This window comes from Lates calcarifer, linkage group LG21, assembly GCF_001640805.2.
Source record: "Lates calcarifer isolate ASB-BC8 linkage group LG21, TLL_Latcal_v3, whole genome shotgun sequence".
Classification (NCBI taxonomy): Eukaryota; Metazoa; Chordata; class Actinopteri; family Centropomidae; genus Lates; species Lates calcarifer.
The window spans coordinates 19,629,540-19,657,524 of record NC_066853.1 but is presented as its reverse complement, the minus strand read 5'-3'; the positions used below and the strand labels follow the sequence as shown (position 1 = coordinate 19,657,524).

The 27,985-nt window shown below is 39.1% G+C and overlaps 1 protein-coding gene across 1 annotated transcript in view; it reads left to right on the top strand.

Moving 5' to 3' along the window:
- The window catches only part of LOC108876168 (rho GTPase-activating protein 42), a 56,132-nt gene that overhangs the window by 17,514 nt on the left and 10,633 nt on the right, over nt 1-27,985 (top strand). Inside the window, 8 exon segments of the mRNA XM_018665512.2 lie at nt 528-589; nt 15,727-15,798; nt 23,473-23,574; nt 23,819-23,929; nt 25,343-25,447; nt 26,191-26,320; nt 26,691-26,791; nt 27,397-27,506. Of these exon segments, the coding sequence (XP_018521028.1) occupies nt 528-589; nt 15,727-15,798; nt 23,473-23,574; nt 23,819-23,929; nt 25,343-25,447; nt 26,191-26,320; nt 26,691-26,791; nt 27,397-27,506 (793 nt within the window).

The window sequence follows — 27,985 nt, the reverse complement described above, 5'->3', positions numbered from 1 at the left end:
AATTCATCTGGCCCTGCAGAATTTAATATAAGATACTGAAGTATAGCCCAGATGGTGTGAACATATCTCTATCACATAAGTCTTCTCTACACTGTGACAGTATATAGTAAAGCCTGGCAGGGGAAGAAAATAAAGGGAAGCAATCAGTGGGTTCCATTCAATTAAAGTATTGTTTTTTTACCGCTGGTCTTGGTTTTAAATTGGACAGCTGCATGATTTTATTAGGTTCTAAAATGTGCTGTACTGAAAGCTCTGAAGCTGCAGTGCAAATAAACATTTTAGCACCACACCACAGTGCTTGTGGGGTGCTAGGAACATCTGACGTTTAATGACTGAGCCACTTTGTTTTTTTTTTATATATCTTTTTTAATCTCTGAATGCGACAACACAGTGGCTCACCATGTTCTTGCTCAATGGTGAACATATTGTGTATGATGTATCATACATGTTGGTGCACTAATTGTCCAAACGTTCAGTATGTTGCCTTTAATATGGTGTTGGTGAAATGATCCCTCTTTGTTTTTCAGCCCAGTCATTCAAAGAGTTCTCCCAGCTGCTGAACACTGTTGAAGAAGAAAGAAGACGCCTGGTAAGAATTTCTTTTTGTATTTCAGAGGAATAAAAGTACAAGAATAAAATGGGGATTAAATTTTTATTTTGTCCATCGATGGAGAGCATTATTTATAACTTGACAGACAAAAAAATATATAATTAAAAAATCACATATTGCCTCTTATCTAGTTTCATTTCTCCAGTCCCTTTTATATACGTGCTCTAAATACATTTTCTCTTCATTTGTTTGCTATTTAAAGTCCAAACATCATGGTTTCAAACCCAGTTTTGTCTCTGGACTTTATTGTAGCGGGGGTGGAGTTGCTTGATTCTTGCTTGACTCAGTCACAATTCATAAAAATATGTAATTACAACCATTTGTTCTCAGATAATGAAATTAATTCTATTTGTTGATGATCAGTAATTCACATGCATTATTGCAGTTTGAAAGAACAGACAATGAACTTAGATACATTAGAGGGTGTTTCTTGACAGAGAACAACATTTCTTCCTATGTGTGTCTGATGATTGACAGTAAAAAGGGCATAACATAATATCCAATAATATGAAAATACTTAATGTAATCACAGTAATAGAACAGAGAAACTGACAGAACCAATTAAACCTTCATGTTTTCCGTGATGGATTACTGAGCTCAGATCATTTTCAAGTCCATGGATATTGTTATTCGATTTGCCCAGAAAGTGGCAGTTGTGGCTCTGGACTGTAGGCTGGAAAGCAAGCCTCCAACTATGCTGAACGTCTGCAGATAAACCAGACATGAGGGTGAGGATGATGTAGGTGGGGGGTATGTGCCCCACCCAGTATGAGAGTGTTGCAGAATCAGACCCTTTCCTCCATACAATGATATGCAGAAAAAAAGGATGAAAAGAAGAGGAGAGGAAGAACACCTACTTGCCTGACTTCAATACTCTGGGAGAATAACCATTTTGACTGAAACTGCTTTGTGCTATTATATTTGTATTAATTTGGACTGGTATGGAGTAGAGGGATTTGGTGAAAAGAATGAAATCTGCAGGTTTCAAATTTTCCCAAAGAGAGCCATCAATAGAACCTGTGGATTCTGCCACTTTGTCTGTACACCAGTCAGTTATCTTATTCAGCTGTGGTAAGACGCCTGTGAAATACATAAAATATATGAAATACCGAAATACAGTGAAGCTGGAATTATCCCGAAGTCACTAGTGGGAACCAAAAGAGAAAAATACAGTATATACACAGTTCCATATGTTTACTTATTTGACAGCAGTTCTTCAATATTCTATGAGAAAATGTAAAAGCCATAGAATCAAATTGAAACTCTGAAAATTTTACTTCTTCTTGGCTCACCAGCTTTGAAGTTCACTGCACAGCTTTCTTATCTTTTTCACTATGTTGCTCTGTTTGTACCTGGGCCTGCACTTGGCACAAACAGAGCAGAGCTGAGTGAGGCAGACATTTTAGAGGGTGGTACTGAGAAGTGCCTTAAGGCACAAATTACCTTAGTCCACATCCTTAAGCTATGTATCTGATTTACCAAATTCAATATGCAGAGATCAGCTATAGGTTTGCAGCCATCGCTTTTGTAAATGCCTGAGACATTTTTGTAAGATTTCCGTCCTCTCTGAAGACTTGTCAGTTTGTACTACGAACTGCAGACACCTTAAGTGGGGAGCACAGATGGGACATAAAGAACAAACACACACAGTTTTCCGACACAGGCCAGTCTCACAGATACTAGTGTAAAGGCTCAAGTTTATGTAATGTCTCAGTGTGAGCATTCATAGTGCAGTCAAATTTTACGATAGAGTTACCCTTTGAAGATGTGGGTCATCTCTGTGTAGACCATGTAGCTTCATGGAATAATCAATCTGACAAGTATAAAGACACTGTTCAAAAAAATTTCATATCGGCTGTTGAGTGATAGAGGTTTTTTTTGTTTTTTTTTGCGGGTGGTGGGGGGGGGGGGGGGGTGTTCCCACAAGTCTCTGACCCTTGATGATGCATGGCCTGTAGTACTCATGTCAGTCTGAACTAGTAATATCTGACTAATTTAGTAAATGATGAGTTTGAAAATATTTTCTCCAGGATGAAAATGTCATTTATTTTTAATTTAATTAATAATTTTATGATAGCTTGATCTGGCAGCATAGTAGTGCAGTGGTGCTCTGGCTTCCCTCCTCAGTCCAAAGACATGCAAGTTTAGGGTTAATTTGGTGACATTAATTTGCCTGTAGGCATGAATGGTTGTTTGTCTATATATGTTGGCCCCGCGATGACCTGGTGATCTGTCCAGGGTGTACTCCGCCTCTCACCCAATGTAAGCTGGAATAGGGTCCAGCCCCCCCATGGCCCTTACAGATAAGTGGTATAGATTATGGATGGATGGATAACTATAAAGTCCTATCGTCTTCCTCTGTATCTTCTGATCTTCTGTATATAACCGTGGTTAGTCAGAATTGCTTGTTTGTGTGCATACAGCTCCGTGTCCAACAGGCTTTAGTCAGTCCTGGTCTTTGTGTGCATAGCCTGTAGCATGAAATCCAGCAAACAGTGCACATTACCTTAGTGATATGAAGCTTCAGGATAGCCTGAGGAGTAGCACTCCCAGCCTACAATGGAGACAGAGCTGAGCGTGAAAGGATTTTGTGAAAGTAGCTTACAGTATTCAGAGATTTTATATTATAGAAATGTGTTTTGATGAACTGCACTTGTCTAACCTTAAGGAAGTACTTATTTTAATCCAAACCATCATCTTAGTAGTTTGTGTGCCTAAACGCAACCAAACTGTGACTGGTCCACAAGCAAAACTGTGTGTTTATTATTGTCACCATTACGACAAAGGTCTGGCACACCTGACACTGTTGGGGGCTATGGACAAATGACTTAAATGGTTATTCAAGTTGGTGTTGTTCATTTGTTAGTACTTGTCCAGTTCTTCCTCTTTGTTTATTTCAGTCACACAACATTGCTGTCACTGCCTGAATCACATCCTGGGAAGCGAGAGGTTTTCAGTGACAAGCTACACTGTATGTTGAGTCACCGTTGTGTCATATGGAACATACATTTATATTAGAATATTGTGGATCATAACACGTTATTTAACCTGAATGCAAAAACAGGATGTGACATACTCGCCAGTGAACTCACACAGGACTGGTTGGCTCTCACTGTCCCTGGTGCCCAAACTAGGCTCTGGCATTTGGTTGTGACTCTGTCTGTCTGGTGTAGTGGTGGCCGTTTGATGGCTGTCGAGGATGATCAGGGCAGATTTGGGCACAGTTTCACGGCACTTAAAACAGCCTTTTTGCATGTGTGTGTGTTTCTGTGTGCATGTCACAAAGGAGAATGCACACAGCACATATTTGGGAATCCAAAATCTGGATCACATGAGGAGTACACTTCTGTTTTACAGTTTTTCTGCATTTGTATGCACAAATAATAGAAACAGAAAGAGGACAAATACATATTAATGCAGGTGTTTGCAGGTTTGTTCTTTTTAAAAAAAAGCATCAAATTTCAAAGGCCGCAAAGAAACAAAAACAAATCAAGGTGACAAGCAGAAGCATGGCTGAACTGGATAACAGAAATGAAATGACACCACAGCTGAGTAGGAGGAAAAAACTGTAAGAAAACAACAAAATGCATGATTGCGTAGTAATGGAAATAAACGTTATAAATCAAAGTAGCTATGACTAGTCACAGATGGTATAGGATGCGGTACTTCATTCAGCAGTGATAGATTTAATAAGTAAAAACCTATTCATAGCACATACACCCTTCCTCATATACTGTATCCCTCTTTGCATCATCTCTTTTTCCCTCACCTAGCAGTCCTCTGTCTCATCAGATCACAGGAATATGTGGGAAGACAGCTCTGATCTATGCACTTTGAGCTGTTGGTTGATTGTAATGTAGGTGATGTATGAAGTAAAGCTTATTCCCCACTTACACATATTTTAAACCTTTTGGGATACAAGTGCCAGCAATGTAACTAGTGTTATATGTAAACCCAGTACCCTTTAAAGCCCCATGATATGAAAAAGTACTTTCTGATAAAGTTTTCTAAGAAGACTACACTGGTGCTTACTTTGAAATGAGAACAACCTTTATTTATTTATTTAATTTAATTCTTGCTGCAGCCATAAATGAACTGTAAACTGCTAATGACTCACCTCACTTGGGGGTGTAAAACTCTGATTGGCATTGCTTAATAAGCTACCATAGGTATTGTGTTCACTTTCAAGTTCATCTTTACAGAAACAGGGGTAGTTCAGTGATTAAATGCAGGTTGCCAGGACCGTGACTTAAACCAAGCATATTTCAGTGTCTCAATTTCCAAAACTCTCTCTCTCATTAACAATTTTCACAACACCATCATCACCAGCTTCCATCAAACCCGAGCTCAGACACTCTCTCCAGAAGTACAGCCTAGTTGTAATCAAGATGAACATTCGACAGACTTTGGAAATTGGATAAGCCATTATCATTTCACAAATTCACCATTAAAAGACAAAGAGGAAATCATTTTTCCTAATATGTATGTAGTCCACAATGCTACAGTTGTCTGAATTCTTTTTCTTCGTTTTTTGTTCTTTTGTGTTTCAGTTTATATATATTTGTTTCCCAGGCCCTACTACTGTGCTTTTGGAATTTATTGCCAAATATACATAATATTAACTCGTAATGGGAATAAGCTCAGTAAACTGTTTTGAAACACTGTAATAGCTTCCTGTTGTTGGAAATTTAATGGAAGCTATGTAGTAATTCAGATGTAATATATTAGCCATACAGGCTTCATATGCCTCTAGACAGGCTTCATATGCCTCTACACTAAAAGGACTGTTTACTTAATTCACATTCTAAAAGCACTGCACATGTTCCTATTGACTTTTATTATGTGCTACTCAATTAGGAATCCATTCACTGAGCAGCAAACACTCAGCAGTGACCTTTCTAAGTACAGTCTACGTACCCTGTAATTTTCAAATCTAGAAGAACTGTGATAAACAACTTGTATAAATCAAGTAAGATCCAGTGGTGTCAGGTGTTTTGGAATAGTTTCTCTTGCTCTACGCAAAAGATGTAATGAATGCTGTCGCAAAGTCTTGAGCTGAAATGGCTCCAGTGGTGCAACTAGTGACAGTTCAGGAAGGTCTGTACATGCTCCAATGAATCATGCTGTTTTAAACACAAACCACAGTAGGTCTTAAAGTATAGTTATAAAGCCATTGTAAGCGTATTATGTCCTGCTGCCAGTAATTAAATCACTGTTGCACCAATCAAAACTTTACCCTCTTTCAGCGCACACAGACTGTTTGATGCTACCAGATATATAACTGCCATATTTTTCTACAGCTGTTATGCGATTCATTGTTTTACAAAGCTGATCGTTTAGACTCCACAAGGAATAAAAGAATATAGAGCAGAGATTTGAAGATAACTCTCCCTTTCATGACTTGCATTCATGTATGTCACTACCAGCGAGCCATGTCCACGATGTATTCATTAATTTGAAAAAGATGCCGTTAGACTCACAGCCAAGAATAGAGAAACAACAAAGAAATGTTGCGTTTTTTTCATAACAGTCTGACATTTATTTTGAAAGTGAAAAGTGGAGTTCTTCAGCGAAGTTCAGATTTTTACTTGTGTTGTATGCTGGTTTGTGACAGCTGTATCAGCGTAATATTATGCCTTTTCCAAACGGCACACTGTGTATCTCATTCAGAGCTACAAAGATGTAACATCAGGACTGACAGTATGCATATCACAATATAGAGATGAGGTATGTGTGATTGCTAAGGAGAGAGGTGCCAAACAGGCATATTCAGCTGTCTGTCGTTGGCTCAAATATCGTTACAAAAGACAAATGGCTTATTTGTCAGAGCTTTTTCACTGAACATTTTGTATTTTCTAATAAACCGTTCACTAACCATGACATAAGAGAGCACCATTTTTTCCAGATCCACACTGTCATAGTGTGTGCATCTGTTTGGCTAGAAAAGGCAGAAAAGTGCAGATGGCCAGAGGGTTTCATTCTGGCCTTTGTGTAATTTGAAAGCAGTTGGTTTGCAGAGCTCAATTAGCACATCTCAAACAAACACGTGTTCACCAAATGTATGAAATCTTTCTTAACAAGGGAAGTATACTATCTTCAAAACATGAAATATGGGGAGATGTACCAGTTGAGACGTGACTTTCTGCTGTGCTTAAACCACAATCGCTGCCAGATGGTGTTTCTTTTTGAAAGGTTTGTTACTGATAATAGATTCTGGCAGACAGATGTGACAGTCATAGCCACGCATTGGGAAGAAAAAAAAACTGTCACACTCAAATTGAATGGGTGCTAACTTTCAGCTGCACTTAAATAAAACGGAGATTCTCCCATCCCCCGTCACTCCCTTTTCACATCTGGACTGAATCTGTGAACTAAAAATAGAAGGACACAAACTGATAAGAGTTAGTGAGACTCAGACATTTCAAAACAGATGGAAAGGAAACCTATATGTCTCAAATCAAGCCCCCTATCCTTTGCGGAATGTTAACTAGCATACTGTATATCCCAGGTGCCTCTCCTGCATGGGAGAGACTCTTACCAGTAGCCCAATTTCTGCAGGCCTTGTCAAGCATGAAGCGTTTTATTGTCTGTTGGCTTGGCAGGTGGCCAGGCCTGAAATCTTTTTGCTTGTGTACTTTGTGATTGGCTTACCCACTACCCAAGTGTGTTATTCCATGTGAAGACTTCCCAAATTCTATCTTTTTAAAAAGATTTCTGCTATAATTCCCCTGCTGATAACCCTTTCGACAGGATAAAAAGAGCGAAAGTGGTTCAAGTTCTGCATGGTTTGAGAAGGTTCAGCACTGCTGAGCGTGGATGGCATTTAGGAGTGGAAGGGCAGTGCCCTGATGTTGTGGCTTTTGGAGTGATGATCATATACCCTTGGGAGGGAGCCTTTTATGGCTGAGGTGGAAAACAGATTGTGTTTTTCTGTATTTGTTGTTTTTATTTTTTTTGGTTTTTTGTTTCATTGAAAGTGAACAAAAAGATCAGGTGTACTTTTTTATATTCCAAATCATTTAGCACAGATAGTGGAAATCTGAAGAAAAAAAAAAAAAAGAATTGCATTAAATCAAATTTATTTTAATGAGCACTTTTGCTTGAAAAACTGCTATATACACGTACTATGAAACATAATTTAACAGGAGAAATCATGAAAACTTATTAAAGAAGTTTTGTATTTTCAAAACTTTAAAAAAAGTAATGGTCAAAAATACCATGTAGCGTCATGGTATTTTTAAAGGGTGAGATTTTATTATGCCCACTGCTGCTATTGTAATGCGAACTTGTTCCAGTGAATTAGTGTTAGTGTTCATTTTAGCCAGGGTGTGCTGTCTGAAGGTATTTTCACTATTTGTTAAGAAAGCTTAGTCCAGCTAGTCCTTACTGTGAATTCAGAAATCATTTGTAAATATGAACAAGCCACTTAAAATCGTCCAAGGACCCTAGTCATGTATGATGGAGGGAGAAAAAAGGAAAGACATATTTTCTGTTCAGTTCACTATCCGTTCATTAATGAATGTAATGAATATGAATGACATGAAGTCACTATTGAGGGTCTAATTTTTCCTCATTTTAGTTTTGAATTGAAAAAAAAAACAGCTTCTAAAGCAAACAATATCTAGTGCTGTCTCTCAAATGTTAGACAGCTTGACAATATTGAACAAGCTGTAGCATCATTATCTTTCTCTCAGTAATAAGTGCAAGATGCGTCTTTTAACTCTGTTCTCCTGCTCTTCTATGAGATGAGCGACAAAAACCCTTAAGTGCTGGTTTGTAGCACCGTGTTGCATTTATTTCCCATGCTGAGTTTTTCTTTGGTTTACATCTTCTTCAACAGCCTTTAAACACATACAATTACACATAATTCATCTATACCACAGAACTGAAGCCAAAAGTGTGTCTCTGTCTGGGGCGAGGCATATGCTGCTGCAATTTTTTTTTTTCTCCCAGGATTTAACAGTACAGTAACTCTGCTCTGTTGGTACCTTGTGTGGCGGCCTGTGAACTGAGGAATGTCCCGTTGACCCTGAAACAACAGTGTGAAATAAAGGCAGTCATTGTTCTAAGCAACGTTGATGGTGGTTTGTTTAATGAAAGTCTGAAAAGTATTTGGAACGAACAGTATCAAACCTTTGTGCTGCACACCCACACCATCCCCACCCCCACAGCTAAAATGAGCCACAGTTAGCAGGAGCCAGGATATTGCTGTGTATATTATTATTCACCTCCATCATATAGCAGATATACTGAAAGTCACAATACTTCATCAGAGGTTGCTCTTTCTTTATGTACTGTATATAAACCATGATTACAGTAGTATTAATGATGACAATGATTTTATCTATTTATCCTATATATATATATATATATATATATATATATATATCAGTCTAATTTATTTATATATGTATGTCAGTCTAATTTATTTTCACTTCAATTAAGATTTTGTTAAAAATGATAAGCACCTCCAGAGAAGAACAAAACCCTGTCTGTCCTATGGATTTCCCAGCAAAACCAAGTTATTTCAACAAAGCGAGTTGTATTGACTTAGAGTGTTCCATTTGTATATCCAGATCATGTGTTAGCTGAAATAAACCAGGGGAACAGATCACAATGGAGCTGACGACTGTCACTGTTTTAAAGCCTGCATATGCTGCACTGCAGTGATCCCTTCTCTTCTTGCTTCTCCTCTGTTTGTTATGTGTCACTTCAACAAAGCAAGGTCTCAGATTCTCCTGATGGAAAGCATTTTCTCTACTCAAGTGTGGAGAGCAGAGAGGGCATTTAGGCAGTCGCTAGAAGAGCTGTTTGCTGACATAATGTATTTCCTGTCTCTCGCCTGTGCTAAGGAGAGACTGGATCCCACAGAGCCAGGCTGAAATACCTCTCCATGGTGAGGATTTTTATGATCTGATATATCAACCTGAAGGTTCGCCAGGCATACATTAATTAATACATGAAATATAGTAATTAAATATCTATGTTACTGTCCATGACAAATTATCTGGCTCAGTCAGGGTTTTGGATAAACTCCGCCTGCCAGCTTTACTAACTTACTGACAGCTAGCTTCATTTTTTATGGCGACACTTGGGTTGTTGTTGTAAATGTTTAGTTTCAGTGCATTGAGACTGCAGTGTGGGGACAGCTCTGCTTTTCCACTGGCTCTCTCCTCATAATCTGGCCCACTCACACATCTGACTGACAGCATAGTCTCTTGTTTTGACACGCAGGTATCATGAGTAAACAGTAATACTATTTTTAAATTACCCAGCTGTCATTTCCTCCTGCTGAGTTCAAATTCAGTGCTTTATGCTTATCTGTTCATAATAACAAAAGTTTCACTACTAGACAGTATAATTGTATGAATGACTTTGTAATGTTGTTGACGTGCATAAGCAAAGAATTACAAAGCAGAGTAGTCAAGGTGTCAACGGATGATTTTTACAAGTGCCTTATAAATGTGGTATTTTGTGATCCTTCCACTGAAGGCACAGTCTTTTCCTGATGCCTTTAATTTGGTATTAAAGGCGTTTTCAGTTAAAGTCATCAGAAATTTTGGTGATCAGATGACACCTGGTCACCGAATCAATGCATGAGGATAAGCATATGTAGACAACTACTGTACTGCAGCTCTCAAACTCAGGGATCAACAAGCATTACAATATATCACAGGTAACCAAACTATACTTAAAACAAACAACAGAAAATCCTCATGGGACCCACAAACCACCGACTGTCTCCATTTCAGCGGCAGCTTCATATCCTTGCTTAACAGCTTACTCTCCGATGAAATGTGTAGGGCAAATGTGTCACATCTACTCTCACACTGCAGGTTTGTTTTTATTTCATAGCTCATAAAAGTTAGGGGAGGATGACTTTTCAGCTTGCTTCAGGTGCCAGTGCTGCACCAGATAAAGATTTAGCTCTGCAATGAGATTGTTACCCCCTGCTACACACACACATACACACACACACTCACACACAAACACACCTCCCCTCCAAAACAATCTGCAGACAGAAGTGAGTGAAACCCACAGCTGTAGCACTCCCTCTTTTAATAAAGGTCATATCACACCGTCAGCATGAAATGGGACATTTTATTCTGCCATAATGATGAGGGTAATAATGTTTATTATGCATTTAACACATTAATTAGGTTGCAGGGGCTTTGCTTACACCTACTTTAATGAGTTAGGCTAATTCCTTTTGGTTGCTGCTGCTGTCACTGTGGTTATTGGTGCGAATGTTGCTGATATTTTTATTTGATGCTGCTGGCTATCATTAGCTGTAATATGACTCTAGACAAAGAAGTACAGATGTCAGGCACTCAGGCAATCTTTTTCACATAAGGAAAACACATGCATGTCAACCCACTCAGAAGCTCTACCAGTAGCACTTATCAACATTCCTCGGCTACATGTGTTAGCTTCTCAGTGCTGGATTTTACACGTAATGAATTGACACGATTTTACATTTGGCTCAGCCACATTTCAGTCTCAGTGTCTTTTGTCAACACTAAACTTATCAACACTAAACTTAGATGAGGATTTAACAGAAATATATAAACATTTCCAGGAATGAAGACCACTTTCAGTTTGCAGAGTTAAACCAATAAATTAATGTTTATCACTTAGAGACCACTTCATAGCGTCAAGATGAAAACAGAACCTTCTTGAGAATATTCGTCATTAATTATAAAGAGATGGACAGAATTTCATGACAGATGCTTTTAGTACCATTAGAAACAAACTTACAATATTCTTTACTAATGGTTTTTCTGCTTTTCTAAACTCAGTAGCTTGGTAAAGGTCTTATACTTGGAGAAATTCTGAGGCTAGCTGAGGCTAAATAGTGGTGTTTTGTCGTCTGTGGACTCCTCACCTCTTCATTTACTCAATCTTCTTGGACAAACCAACAGACTCTAAAACAAATCAATACTGGCCAAAAGCCTGCCTCAGATCAGATCTAAAAATGTCTGTGGATTCTTCACCTGTTTCTGTTTGAGGCTTTACTAAATTGTCGTAGTTGGCAGATTTTAAATGGAAAGCAGAGACCAATAAAACACCTACTTGTCAAAGCCCTGTTGCCTTTTTCCAGAACTCTCACCTCTGCCTGGAGCTAAGTTTGCTTGGATACTCTGAGTGAGAGGGAAATTGCTAAACAACAAATGTGCTTTTTTGCATTTGACTGATAGTGCAGCACGGTGACCGAGCAAGCTTTTACGATGCCTCTTCTACCAGCAAAATATGGCAGGACTGCTGTGTATGCGTGTGTGTGTGTGTGTGTGTGTGTGTGTGTGTGTGTGTGTGTGTGTGTGTTTGTGTTCTGTACTCATACACAAATAGATTCAGTTGATTTGCTGCGAAGAAGCAGGACTTAAGGTGTATTAAATTGGCTTTTCATTGTGAGGACACTGTCAAAACAGAACGGGCGAAAAGCCTATAAAAGTTATTTACCTCCAAGTTATAGACTTACATACTGTAACCAGTGAGTCAGAGCAATTTACAGTTAAATGCTACGATGATTATTACCTACAAGAATATACTGTACTGTAAGAACAGAGATACACACACAGTTCCCTGGGAATTAATCTGAGATATACTACCTGCAGTTGTAAATGCACTAAAGCCATTTCAGTGGCTCTGTAACGCAGTATACTGTATAAATATTTGCAAAATAAACCACATGGATTTATCCAAAAATATGTTCTAGCTGTGTTTGATGAGCCAAAGATACACCTGATGAGTGCTATACCAACAAGAGCTGACCAGAGAGATGGTTATCTATAGGCTTCCTGAGGATTTATGCTAATGCATGCACACTGTAAAGAGAAACTGTCACTAAGAATATACTGTATGTGTTGGAAAAGCTGGTGAAAAAAGGTGTAATATCCTTCAGGGCATTAGATAGATGACTGAAGAGGACTAGTTGTGTTTCCAAAAAGATAGTCACATTTAAATAAATTCTAAAGGCATTTTTTGACAGGTGGTAAAGGGAATTTTCAATTGGTACACTTTGCACTATTCAATTTTTTCTGGTCTTGGTGGCATTCTGATCTGTCTCTGCAAATTAACCTCAGTGCAGCACTTCTGATCTGCGTGATATTTGGACTAGTAAAAGCAGGAGCAAGGGAAATACAACACATTGACATTCCTCCCCCTATCCAGTAATGAAATTGCTTAGCGCTATTGCATCCTTTCAAGCATCACACTGTGCTCGCTCATATGGATTTAATCCTGTTGAGAGAGGCTGTTGCGGAGGGCATTCGGCACAATGCCAGTTTGAAAGTAATCCATCGAGCCTTAAATAAGTTGGCCTCTTTGAAGTATAAATATCTGAATCAGCTTATTGGAAATTGATAATCAAAACTGATCTGAAATCTTGAGCTTTTTAAATCTTGACATACTGATAACCGTCTCTATGTTCTGCACTAGTTTGAATGTGATGAGCACCAACTGGCACTACCACCACTCCACTGTTAATTCTTTTGAAATTAAAAACTCAAAATGTGTTTGTTCTCATTCCTTGTCAAACTGTTATTTAAGTCTGATCATGGTTCTGAAACATCCAAATGTTGTATGCAGTCAGGTCTCATGAACCAGTAACATCCAGAAATAATTCAATTCAAAAACCGACCCTATACAAATCCATAAAAGAGAAAGACTTTTTTTTCCTTTTAATTCTAAATATTAGACCATAATATAAAAGGCTTACAGTGCTTTATATTTAATTGTCCTGTCCATTTAACTGAGAATGAAAAAAGCTAATGGTATTGGAACATACACATACATTTAAAGTACAGTAATACTATATATGGTATATGGTATATGGTAATACTGCAGGCTCAATTAGTTTGAAAGCTTGAGAGATAAGGAAATGACACATCACACTGGCGGAGTAGTATAATTCTCTGTGTTGACACAGTAGATAACAGGACGACTTCGATATGACTAGAGGATTATAAGAGTAAGATTTGATGACCGTCAAATGTCCTCTACACTCTTAATGGGATGTCACTTGTGACTAAATTGTCTTGTTTTATCTTACAGAAGTACTCTCCTCCTTATTTTTCAATGCCTTTAAATCCCATCTAGTGACAGCCTGTAATACAGGTTTTGAGTAGTTATGTTACGTGTGAGGTGATTTCAAATTTCAAATTTATAATAAGAAACTGATCGTGAATAAAGGTTGAACATAATGTTTCTAAGCCCACTGCTACACTTGGTAGCTTCCCAATTTAAACATGACCTTTAATGTTTTTTCCACATCTTTTCAAAAATCTTATTTGCATTTATAGTATGCAGCCTCTTTTGTGAAATATGAATGTCTATCTATATCTATATCTTGCAGTACACATGTGATCAAAGTGTTAACCTTATCTAAAACTGTAATTCTACATTGTAAGTGGAGGGTAGAGTGAGCCCATGTGTCACTGAGGGCTCAGAGTCTACGCTGTATTGTTCTTGTCAGCACTTTCTGCTGTAGGGCAGTAATTAATGGTTCATTATTGATTTTTTTTTTTTTCCATTAATCCAATGATTATTTAGTCCATAATTGTCAAATACATCAAAATCATCTCGACTCCATTTCACTTTGCTCAGTTACATATGCTTTCACTTAAGTTTTGTTTTATGATGTTGAAATTCTAATTATAGTATTTATGCACTTTATGGTGTAATCAGATTTCTGGAAATGGAGCAAAATGCATAGTGTCCATAGCATGTACACTTCTTATCATTATGCCACATTTCACCTTTGAATGATGGTGCAAAATGAAGATTCATGACTCATAATGTCTGAATTACAGTAATTGTGGACACAGTATTAGACAGCAAGTATTTTGAATTGTAATATAGTGTAAGAGCCATAATCTGAACAAGATTATAGTTTAAAGCGTGAAATGTCTGTTTATTTTTGAAGGACCACAAATATCATGGTGTAATTACAGTACATTATTACAACAAAGCTACAAATTTACACTACAAGCTTACACCACCCCACATCACTGCATATGAAGGGAGAAGGAAAAATTGTGGGCTCAGAGAGATTGTAGCTTCTTTTTGAAGTCACTCGTTCTGGTTGGGTGATGGAGCTGACAGGGTTATTTTGGGACAATGAAAATGCGCTGTGATTAATGGTTCAAAACAAAAACTCTATCCCGAGACAGTGTGTGTTCAGAGGGATGTAGCTGGGGAGCTGATAGTCCATCTGAGTCGACACCCCTAAATTAGTGCTGGTATCATAGCTGTATTATGGAGCTCAGGCCTTAGTTTATCACATACACTCACCACACAGAATAACACCTTAAATCAACCTAAGAGCCATGTCATTTGTGACAGCACCTCCCGTAGAGCGGGCCCGCCAGTCTAATGTCATCTGATCTCTAGTGGATGAAAGCCCATCCACGGGAAATTCAAGAGCACCTTAATGGCACCTTTCCGAAATGCTCACCTGCAAGGATTGAGCGTAGACTGTAATTGCTACAATATATCTCACCTTATCTGTTTCTGTCTGGGATGAGAAGGTAGAGCCTCCAGGAGAGACCTTTTACTCTGGTCATGACGCAGGGGAGGTCACCAATATGTGGAGACATGCCTCAAAAATTTAAATGCATTGCAGGCTGCAGTTGTAAAGCTTCTTCATCTGCTGTGCTGTGCTATATTTCAGTGAGGTTTGACAATGCTGGTGCTTCACAGCTCACATAAAAAAGCCTCATTTTCTTCTATCTGGCAGGACCATTGTTGAGTGCTCTATCTCTTATCGCTGCTGTACTCATTTTAGTACCTCACAGTAACGCATTGTTCATTGTCACTGGTTTAAGAGATATTAATGGATGTGATTGCTCTATCCTCCACTTGTGTTTGGACTCAATGCATCCGTATTTGACTTGGGCTGGATAATTCTCAGTGCTATAATTTCCTGTGTGTCGTACACTTTGTGGCACATTTGTACAGCAGTTGTAATACAACTGAATGACTACTAAATTAAAGGTTTTTGTGATATTTCTTCCCTCTGATAGCCATTTTTAAATTATTCAGACTGTGAGTCAGATGACATCTTTCATTCAATCTGACATCTGTCTGTGTGTATTTTTCTTTATCCTTCATTTCAGATTCAGAATGCAGATGATGTTTTGATTACGCCCTTGGAAAAGTTTCGGAAGGAGCAAATCGGTGCTGCGAAGGTAAGAGACCACCTACATGCGCAATTAGCAGCTGAACAGCGGAGGATATCTCATGTTCTGACACCCTCACTTCTCGTCCTCACCCCCTTCATCTCCCCTACAGTATGTAAATCATTAATTAAAAGTAAATTGTGACACTGCTTAGAGAAGTGGCCTGCTCCTAATTAATCAGACTGATAAGGGTATAAACAAAGATGTCAGTGTGTGAGCATGATATTAAAAGATATTTAAAGACTTTTTAATTAAAACGACTGTCACTTTTCTAAGGGAGATTGTTTATATTCAGTTACACTTATTTATAACCACATTATCCAGTAATCTAAATACCTATTTCATTTCATGTATTTCTACACAAATAGAATAATGTGCAGACTGTATGTCACTGTCTTCAGTATCACAGCCAAAGTACTACTCTTTCTTCAAAGATACTTCTGCTTGATCAAGCAGCAAAGCCATTTTAATGCATTTATAATCTGATTACTGTAAATTTACAGTATCTAATACATTGCATTCACCATTTTTGTAATCAGATTACTTTAATCCTGTTACATGTAATGCATTCCTCCCTAACCTATTGGATGTAGAGGATTGATATCAGTGGGGGTTTTGCAGAGTGTTGCTTCAAGACATCCTGGTTCGGCTGTGGATGTGCTGTTGAAGCTGAAGTTGCCTGCGAAGAACAGTGTGGGTTTGTTGCTACAAGCTATGCTTTCATTCCTGGCCAACGCAAAGGCATAAAATGAAAGTACAGCAGCTTGTTTGTGGTCATTCCCGTGGTGAGATCACACATGAACAAGCTGGTAGAACTCAAGCCTTTATACTGATCTCCCACTGCTTTTCTAAGTCTGCTGCTAACCCTACACAGGACTCTGTGAATCATTTGCACGTCTCTACGTGGCCCTTCCCTGTGTCAGGGACATTCCAGCCTAAATGTTAGACTCTCGCCTATCTTGGTTTATTCTACATGTCTTGACAAGCACTGGTCTGCAAAAAATGCTATTTTACTATACTTTGTTGGTGTTTTCACAAACCAACCTGCAATGTAAAGGAACTATTTCTCTTCATAGTGTTGAGGAGTGAACATCAATCACTCTTCTTTTTACTGGCCAGACTAAATAACCATTGTCACTTCATGTCTTGACCATCACATGTATCTATCGTAATGAAATAGCACATTTTGCTGCCATCTCTTCCTCTCACTCCCCCATCACAGTGCTCAGTGTTATTGCACCGACTCCTCTCTATGTTTATAAAATGGTTTCTTAAAAGCCACAGCCCCCATTCCTCCCACTACCTCTTATTTTCCTCCGACCACTTCCTCCTAATGGCTCTCTCCTCCTACGGCCCTTCCCCCGCTAAACATTATTCCAACTAGAGTGAGATAAAAGGCAGACTTCACGAGTGGCTGAGCAACTTTCCACTGTTCCGAGAATCTGGAGAGATCTGCAGGCTGTCTGACCCTTCTACTTACTGCGCTTCATGTCTGAGAACGTCAGATGGTCAAACGGGGGAGCTCTTGCCTTATTTGGGTATGCTGCAAGTAATCCCACTGAGGTTACGTACCAGTGTATCAGCTTCCTAGGCACAAGCACAACACTTTCATGGCCATAACACACCAGCAGATTGACTGCAGCAGTACAGCACATATTAGGCACAATCTGCTTTACACAAGGCTGAACTAAATGCTTTGGAATATAAAAGCCTCAAACTTTGCACAGTCTACAACAAATACACATCATGAAAGCTGTGAGAACCCAAACAATCATGTATTTTCACCAGAACATGGACTTACCATATGGACTGTCTGCCAAAGTGGGATGTAGAACTGAAAGTATTTTTACACTTCTTTTTTTTTTGCGTTTCAGATATGTTTTTTGTGAGCAGACAGTTGATTATTTCCCATACAAAGAACAATACTTTCAGAACTGAAATAAGGAATGAAAATCTGTCTTGGTTTCTGTGTACAGAGAAGTGTCACTGTGCCAGCATGGTCAGCTTCTGTTTATCCACTTGTTACTTGCTAACTGATCTCCTGCAACATAGACCTCAACCTGAGGCCTGACCGCTCTCATAGAGCTGCTGTTCTGAGGGTTACATGTGTAGATTCTTTTCCACAAACTGAAAATCATTGGAGATAAACTGCCTAAAGCTGGGTCAACACAATTTGTGTGTGTGTGTGTGTGTGTGTGTGTGTGTGTGTGTGTGTGTGTTTGTGTGTGTGTGTGTGTGTGTGTGTGTGTGTTGGTTGTCAGATTATATAAGGCCTTGAAATTTAAACAAACCCTAGGAACACTTTATCAAGAAAATACCAGGGGGTGTCTGACTGGTGGGTGGCATTCCTGCTTTCTGAAATTTTGACAGCATTATATTCCCTTCAAGGATCTTCAACATTAGGGCACCATAGGGGTCCCCCTCTGGCTGAGTGTGAAGAATTAGCACAAACAGACCCAGATGGGAGTCAGATGGCCACCAATAATTTGAGCTGTCCTCATCCTACAAAGGGTGCACAGACATCAGATGATTTTTTGGCTATTTATGGTCTCCAGAGGCAGAGATGACATTTGCATTCATGCAAGATCCCCAAATATGCTAACCAAGTCGCTGTGGAGTAAAGGGATCAATTGAAGTGGTTTGGGGATACGTTTGCTAGCTGTAGGCTGCACCTTTCAATCATACAAATATGTACATCGTATTTTTATACTTTCATTAACCTTGGGATGTTGTTCTAAGTCAGTAGGCACCTGCTTTTTTCTCTGCCCATCTGTCTTGATTTGTGTTGCAAAAAACACAGGAAATTAGGCTTGGGCAAAAGTGATCATTAAATTAATTTCCATTGGAACTTAATTGTGATGTGTCTCACAGAATTCTCAGGGGTGTTAATGGCCACAGGTTGTCATGCTATTTATGTATTATAGACTGTGTCCACAGTTGCCCACTACACAGCACAATGACCCCAGCTATACTGAAATTCAGCACAAATCCAGCCATTTAAAACACCAGATGATCAAAGATTGAAGTGATATCCTGGAGATATGTAATCATGTTGCATGTCTGCAAACTTTGCAGATATTGTTAATTAACCAAAATATACATACTGCAATAAGAAAACTATGATAGGCTTTTAAAACACTTTACCTATTAACAGTGTGAGAAAAAAAAATAGCATGACAACAAAATGTGTGAATAATGTGATGCAAATTAAATAGAATTCCCTCCATTATTGTCATGTCTGTGCCATAATTTTCCACAGTGCCCTACCCAATAAAGCAGAAGCACTATTAAAACAATCAAAGTAATTACTTTTTCTCCTGATCACCAGAATTTCACAAGGCAGTCAAAGTAGACCTTGAGAGGTCGGCCTTTACCTATTTGAAGCCAGCAGCCATCCACTGTAAATATTTCAGCTTCTTGCTTTTTGCAAAAGCTATATGTATTAAATCATATTATATAAAAACAGTAACATCATCCAGAATTGAATTTAAAGTAAAGGGCAAATCAGTTTTCTGCATTATTGCTCTCCTGTATAATTTTGAAATAATTAATGCACAATAAGATCAAAAAACAAACAAAAAAACAAAAAAACCCTAGTTCTTATGGATAACTATTATTACTGTTGTGTACTTCAGGTATTCATGGCAGTTCTTAAGAATTTGTGTGGCAGGCATTTTTTGATTCTGTTTTATTCTAATGACTTTTTACCCATCTAGCAGTATCTGCTGCAATTGAACAAGGAGTTCATGGAGTCATTTTGAGGGATGAGGTAACATAATGGCTTGTAGTCTAAGTGTATTTCCTCATAATGTACACTGTTTACTGGGGTTGACAGTGACACTGAACACAGGAGGGAATGCTTATGTTTCATGACAGTCCCTCTCTGTGATGAACCTTACCTGTCACTCTTCAGTGTCTTGGGGTTTAATAAACCAGGATTGTTGGGAAAATATTCTTCATGAATAAACACAGGACTGGCCAGCTAGTTAAAGTTCACTAACAAATTAAATCTTTATCCTAAGCCTAAGCCTGGGTGGAGCAACTGTTAAAATGGAAACTGAAATCAAATGTACAACAAAACAAAACAAACTCTCAAGTGACCCTTATTAGAAGATCTAGATCTAGGAGAAGATAGCCACGATGCTGACATCAAATAACTTCCTGTTACCACTGACATAATTAGGGTGGTCTGAAGGAGGTCCTTAGTCATGGACTTAGTCATGGGCAACACTAACCAGTGACATAGTCCAAAACAAATAATCATCGGATGTGTAATCTTTAAAAGGAGCTCCAAACTTCCTGATGATTCAAGTTGTCTTCTCCCACTCATTATCTCTCTCTGGTTTGGTGGTAAGAACAAGGTTTAGGTTGATCTTGACAAGGAGGAGCCTAGGGGATCCCTATAGGATACAGTATAGACCTATATTCATGCAGAGCTTGTCAAAAGACTTTTTCACGGCATAATAATAAAGAAGCTTTTGAAGATTGATCTTATGAAGATACCAGCTTTTTTTTCTCCTTGTAGTGTTTGAGAGTTACTCTGAGATCACATACAAAGGAAATGTCACTGTTTACCTCCAAAGAGTGCATAGTATATGAAGCCTTTGGAATTTTATTTTTTTGTATTAGTTTTTATTATTTATTACATCATGTGTCAGAGAGAGTAGAAGCACTGATAAATGTTCAGTTAAAAAACTAAAGGTTTGCAGTTTGTCTCTCAGACACACACTAAATATGGTCTATGTAGTAGGAGTCTGTGTATTTGTTTTTCAACTCCTCCAGAAGCAGATGTTTGTAATTATTTCGTGTTAATTGGCCAACTTCGCACTGTCTGTGATGTCTCCTTGGGAAGTGGGATTTCAGGTGAAGGAAGGAGACATTTTTGGCTTTGCAGCAAAGTAACTGAACTCAAACTGAAGCCTTCTGTTCTCTCTGCCTCCCCTGCGGAAGCAAGACCAGCTCATGTGTGGTGGAGCATCAAAATAACCCGGCCATTGCTATTTAATCACCATTCTGGACCCCTGCTCCAATTAGATGTCTCTAATGAGCTCACAGAGTTAGGTTGCAGAGTTCTCCCTTTCATGTCACTGCTCAGAGAATCCATTTAAAATGAACGTGTGGTGAAATACGCCTCACGTGACGCCTTGCTGGCCACTGATGTTTGTATTATTCCAGGGTGTTGGACGGAAGCGAGGAGACGCAGTGTGATAGTGTGTGATATACAGAGTTCTTTCCTCTATATACACAAACAGACACATTCAACCTCCCTCGCCGCTTACATCTGTTACCATGGTGATGAGCCTTGGAAATGATGGCCCTGAGGCTCATTAGGGCCAGTGTCAAAACTGGCATTGTACTGCTTGCGCCCAAGTTTTTCCCTCTGCCGTCTTCACGCTTGTTCACAGCATCTTGCCTTTAGCAAAGAGCACACCTGATGACCAGAGGAAAAGCCACCTACACTATCTCTCGTCACTTTTTTTCTCTCTGCAATAATACATTAGCAATTAGCAAACTCACCCATACCACAGCTGGCATCAAAGCGCTCTTAACGGCAACATGCCAGTTAAAAGACTTGCCAGTTAAAAATTCCTCTACAGAGGAATCTGCATCAGAATATTCTCTTCCTGCATCTGATTTATTCATGAGGGCGAACAAAGCAATCAGATGAGGAAATCTCCCAAGTGGTAAGTTCATGTGTGTTTTGTGCACCGCATAGTGTTGGGAAGTGCTTTGGCTTTATCCATTCCCAGCCAGCTTATTACTCTGGGGGCACTGGCATTAGTTTGTATCACAAACTCCCACCTCACACGTGCTTCAGGATATATATCTGTCCACATTGATGTCCTCTGCCACCATGTGTTGGTCTTCAAAGCCTTTCGCCTACACTGCATCCCCCTTCTCCCCCCCTTCTCTGGGGGAGTCTTTGCAATTTAAATCGCTCATATTCCACTCTGATTGCACAAATGTATCCAGAGGGTGGAGGGGGTTGAGGGGAGGTGTGGTGGGGTGGGGAGGGGTGCGCTCAACACATGGACAAACCAACAAACACCTGGTGTTCTGCTAGGGTATCATTATGGTAGCACCAGTTTGTACACGTCCTGCCTAGATCAAAAAAAAAAAAAAAAAAAAAAAAAAAGCAGGACACTTTGGGTGACTTAATCAGGCTGCCTCTGCCTCACAGATTCACTGCAGCTCTGAGTCACTACATGCTCTTTGTAAGTGTGAAAGAGTTAGTCCAGATGGACGGAGGAGGTTTTTTTGGTCAGGAGTTTCCTGGTACACTCACACTGGTCAGCAGTGCTGGGAGATTCCTGTGACTGCGGGGCTCAGCTAAACCTAAAGCTCTTAATTTAATGTGATCCCCAGTGTGTGCGTGTGTGTGTATTTGCTGGTATTTTCCCCAGGGCTTCAGTTGTACGCGTACTCACAAAATAATGTCACGTCAACAGCATTCACAATGGCAGACAGTCAGCTCCCTCTTTTTTTCTAATAAATAAAAAAAACACTTAATGCTTGAGGGAAATTTATTTCCTGTCAGCATGATATCATATTTAATCATATGTTTATTTTGCTATCCACCAGTTTATTTTCTCTTTGTTTCTGAATAGCGAGTATACGCAATTGATTTTTTTTTCCCCACTCCTGAAATGATCGTTCCTAGGCCAGACATGACAAGAGAGATGGAAATAAGATGCTACTACACGAAATGATCTATTGATTTCTGTGCTGTACTTGTAATAGTTATGTAGGATGGTCACAGGTGTCTTGTGGTGAATCTCTCCAATGTGTTTAACTGCTGTGGGGGTTTGCTGAGGCAGAACACTCTTCTAGGTCATATCAGTAGCTAGTAGATTAGACTTGCTAAATTTCAGGGGCATGAAAATGAAAACAAACAAGCAGGATCTGGTTACAGTGGCTGTTTCCTCACAGCAACCCCCCACCCCCAATTCTGTCTGTCCACTAGCCACTTTATGAATGTTTGCATAGCGAGATGGGCATTAAGTGGGCAAAGCTTCATTTAGAGGTCAGACTTGCAGATGAGACACTTGAATGCCCTCACACAGAAGGGTTCTCTCTGCTTCGGCAGAGTTTGATTAATGCCTGTGAAGTGGATCTTTTTTGGGGGCGAAATTTTCAATCTTCTAGTCCATATGCTTTATAGATGGGCATCTGGCATGAAAAGCCCATTTCCTGTTCCTTTCTCAGAGCCCCCTGGGACACTGTCTGAATCCTGGGACTCGTGACCATGGAGCTTGACTTGTCTTTGCAGGTGGAAAATAAAAAGGAAGGAAAATGCGAACAGCATCCAGCCGGTCCTGTCTGTGACATTGCCAAATGCATTATGCTATTGATGATTTACAGTGTTATGTATTTTGCTGTGAACTTGCATCTTCAACTGGGGCACTGTGAAAATAATATAATTCTCAGAAGCCCTATTGATAACGCACAGTCCTTATTGACCATGCTGACGCTGTCCACTTGTCATTACATGCTCATATGGCACTTTTATGGCCTGTAATAATCTATTGACAGGAATTTTAAATGACATGTGCCAAATGGCATGTGAAAATGTAGTTAGACCTCCACCTAGTGGCAGTTCAATCACACACCTCCACACCAGGACTACATGACACATTTTGTGGTAATGTTTAAGCCTTTAATGTGCCTTGTGGACCTTTTTAGGACGGGAAGAAGAAATTTGATAAGGAAACAGAGAAATACTACTCCACGCTTGAGAGACACCTCAACTTGTCATCCAAAAAGAAGGAAGCTTATCTGCAGGAGGTAAAACCAAAATAAATTTTCTCATCCCCAATATGTCTTTGAATAATGCTGTTTTATGGTTGGCTGAGTGTATCCCTAAAAATAAAGCTATTGTTTGTGCACCGCTCCTAGCTCATTACCTCTCTGAGCACACACTGTCTCCAGGTGGTGATGTAGGCATTAACTCCCTGTCCACACTGTGCTCTCCCAGCTTGACCCCTGTCTTTGTCATGGCACTGACCCTGGTTTGTTTGTTCATTCTTAGGCTGACACACAGATTGATAAGGAGAGGCAACTCTTTTATGATGCGTCCCTTGAGTATGTTTTCAAAATACAGGAAGTGCAAGAAAAGAAGAAATTTGAGTTTGTTGAGCCGGTAAGAGAAGTATCAACTTTACATATTTTTGTGTTTGTGTGAAGTGTTGAAAGCATATTGAAGATGCAATAATTACTTAGCCTGTTTTGCTATATATAGCATTTAGCATTTAGTCAAAAGAGAGTTTAAATGGCATATAATCAAAATAGCACAGAATCTTTGTACTCTATGGTGATGGAAGTGGCTTTTTAAATGTCTGCTATTGTCTCCTGAGTTAAGACAGGTGCAATTATACATCTCTCACAGGTAGATTTCTACACTTGTATATCCCACACATTTGTCATCTTCACCACAAATTCTCTATATTATAGTCGATCCATTTGGGGAAGCTAGTGGGTAAAAATTAAATAAAGTGGTTGTTGTCAAGCAAAACAAGACAAAGTGCAAGTGCAAATCAAAGGCTCTGTAAAAGCCCCCTACCCTACAGATATATGAAGTCAATTCTAACATGCTTAGCAGAGAAGTTACCAGGAAACATTAAGTTCTCTAGGTGTTAAATGTCTGGGAACGTGAGATGGGAGCAAAGAGGCTGCTTTAAAAGCCCCCACTCCCATTTGTTTACATCCACTGGCAGCTCACCCAGAACCCAGGCCAGAAATGTAAATCTCCAGGCCCAGGTAGTGCTGGGGAAAAAAAATGACAAGGCTCAACCTTGCCTGTGATGAATCTGGGCACAGATAAGATGGTTCATCCTTGAACATTTGATATACCAAGCCTCATTCTAGAAATCAAATCAGTGGTTGTGTCTGAGGATTTGACTGAGAGCAGCTCTATGTTTGCTGTATCCTCTATGCTAGAGATGGGATCAGTTTTTCCTCCAGTAATACCACCAGTGCTTTTTCCACAATGGTCAAGGATGTTTCTGTGTTATACAGAAGATAAGATCAATATCTGTCAACCATAAAGCAACACGACTTTCTCAAACTTTCCTTTTTTGGCCTTCATCCTGTGTTCAATATGCATCGCATTAATATGAAAATATTTAATTTCATCAGATTTGTTCTTTCATTCCCTTACAAATTATAATATTGTTTCATACCAAGCTATTTAGTTTTTAACTGACAATATGTATCATTAGAATTTAACTCAGCAAAAAACTGGATAGTGACAGTAGAGTGTGAATATCTGTCTATGCTGTCATTGAGCAGACTTTTTAGATGACAGTATTGTCATTGAATCCATGGTTGAAAAATAAAAGTAACTACAGATTGGACTTTCCATGTTTTAGAGATACAAATGATAATTGTGTGATTATAATATGTGTTATTGTTTCTTGTCTTGCATCTCATTGCGTGGACATTTTATGTTGCCATACAACTTTTTAAAATGTGCTGTTCTTGTGTGAATTGGTATTTCACACTCTATATTGTTTATTAACTCAGTAAATCACCCTTAAATATTTTTCCTCTCTAGCTCTTGGCCTTTCTTCAGGGTTTGTTTACATTCTACCACGAAGGATATGAGCTGGCTCACGAATTTGAGCCATACAAACAGCAGCTCCAGTTCAACCTACAGAACGTAAGTCTCAACACCTCAGGGTTGTACACAAAGGCAACCAGCCACGTAATCAGATTCTGCAGCTTATCATACCCCGATATAACAAGCAGAGTTTTCACAAATGGATAGCTGTGTGATTAAATGAGATTCTTTGCTGCACAGAGGATCAATATTTTCAGAGTGTTGTGTTGCAGACAGTTACTGCAGGTCTTTTAATGCTACGGTGTCAAAAAATAGTTAGAGTTTGGAGTAAAAGTACAGTTGCTGCCATGCCCCCTCCATCACTATGACCTCACTACTTGCAGCCTCAGGGCCCAAATTTCACTCTGACCTGAAATGTCAACGCCATTGCCCTGGCAATTGCCACTCCATAACCATCTTGTTATGTCTTCCGATGCAGACAGCTCTAATAGGAGCTATAGAAGATGAGGCTATCTCAACTTCTCTCTACTAGATGATATGAAACAGCCCCATGCTTACTTTTCTTACTCCAAAAAAGAGGATTTCTTGTAGGAACAACTTAGGCTTAATATGTTTGAACAAGATGTCTGTATTACTAAACAGCTTTCCAATGTGTTATTCTTTTTTTCTCAGGTGCTCTCATGCAGCTGCACAAATATGAAGCATTTGTCAGTTGTTTGACATTTTTCCTTTATTTGTTGTTGGAGGCAAAATAAGGGTATTTTTGAGATGAGAAAAATCACAAGAAGAAAATGCTGGTACACAACATGCAATGATAACACAATCCTTCATTTTCCACACAGACACGAAACAACTTTGTGAGCACCAAGCAGGAAGTGGAGAAGCTGATGAAGAGGATAAGGTCTGCAGATCAGGACTATAAACCCCCAGGCCAGTGGACGATGGAAGGCTTCCTGTACGTCCAGGAGAAACGTGAGTCTTTCAAGCTGGGCTCCCAGCCAGCGAGGCCCTCTCACACTCTCTCCCGCGCTTCAGTTGTAAATGCATGGTTTTACATCCATCACCATAAACATGCCTTGAGTTCTCCCAGGCCTCTGCAGAAGAGATCCTCCGACACAGAGCTCATAATTCATCCTGTTTACGGATTCGCTTTGATGTGCTCTCAAACAAGGGGGGGGAACACCACAAATGGTAGATTTTTATCAGCAGCGATAAACAACTTTTGATTTATCACACTTTAATTGCAAATTGATTTTCAGAAGTCTTTCCAGAAGCCTGCGTTTCAGAGAAAAAAAATGTTTTGGCTCAACTCACTATTTTCTTTCTGATTTTGCTGTCCTAGGTCCTCTGGGATGCACTTGGACACGTCACTACTGCACATATGAGAAAGGCAGCAAGACCTTTACCATGAGCAACACTGAAAATAAGTCAGCTGGGAAACAGGTACTTTAGCTTAGCTTAGCCTAGCTTAGTTTTATTTTGTTTAGTTTATAGTAGTTGCACATTTGAATGACACGCTGTGAAAAGACACAACAAAGACAAAAACAAGTATAATCTGTGTGGGTGAAACAAAGAACCCCCCTTGAGGCTTATAAGAACGTCTCACCCCAGAGGGAAAATAGAGAAAAAAAAAAACCAGTTGACAGAACTGCAAATTGGGCACAGAAAACAAAAGACTTGTTAACTCAAGGCGGACAAAAATGGTTCAAAGATAACAAAATCCACAAATAACAAGAAAAGCGAACTCAAGGAATGAAAATAAACTTTTAACAGAGAATGTTCAGGCAACAAATGAGTGAAAACTTCATGAGACTTCATGCAGATCAAATAATCAAGTTAGAGTTATTTCCTGCTTTGTGTATTAGATAAATCAATTGCCATCATCCAAAAGTTTTGGGAGATGTTAATTGAATGATCATATCACTGTTTTTAGACTTCAGCATTTGCATTTGCAAGGGCAGAGTTAGAGATGAAGCCTCAAGTGCATTTGTATTTCTATTTTTCATCTCAGTTTATTTTTATTAATGTATATGGTGTTTTTGTTTTAGAATGGTCTTGTGCTGAACCAGCCAGAGATGTTCAAACTCAAGTCGTGCATCCGGAGGAAAACAGACTCCATCGACAAGCGTTTCTGCTTTGATATCGAAGTGGTGGAGAGGTCTGTGACTGTCTGAATCATCTCCATGTTCCCAAAATGTCTTATCACTTACGTGGACTGAAAACATACACAGAAATGCTGTCACCACCACCTGTAGAATGTTAACATTTGTTTTCATTAGTTAGGATAGTGTATTTGAAGAAAACAGTTACACACCAATTACAATTACAAACACTACAACTGATTGAGTATCCACAAATCAGTGTGTTTGTTATGTGTTCCATTTGGTCGTGATATATTCTACAATATATAATATATAAATTCTAATAGATACCATGGCCATATCTGAGTGAACTGTAGTCTATTGAGGCAAAATCCACCCACATGTAAACAGAAGGTTTTGTTTTTTACAACTAACATATTTTAAGATTGAAATGCATGTGGGATGTTTTGTTCTCAGGCATTTTGTGTTCAATTGAACCCAACTGATAGTGGCAATTAACCCAGATTATCATGGGAGTACACGGCTTTTGAACATG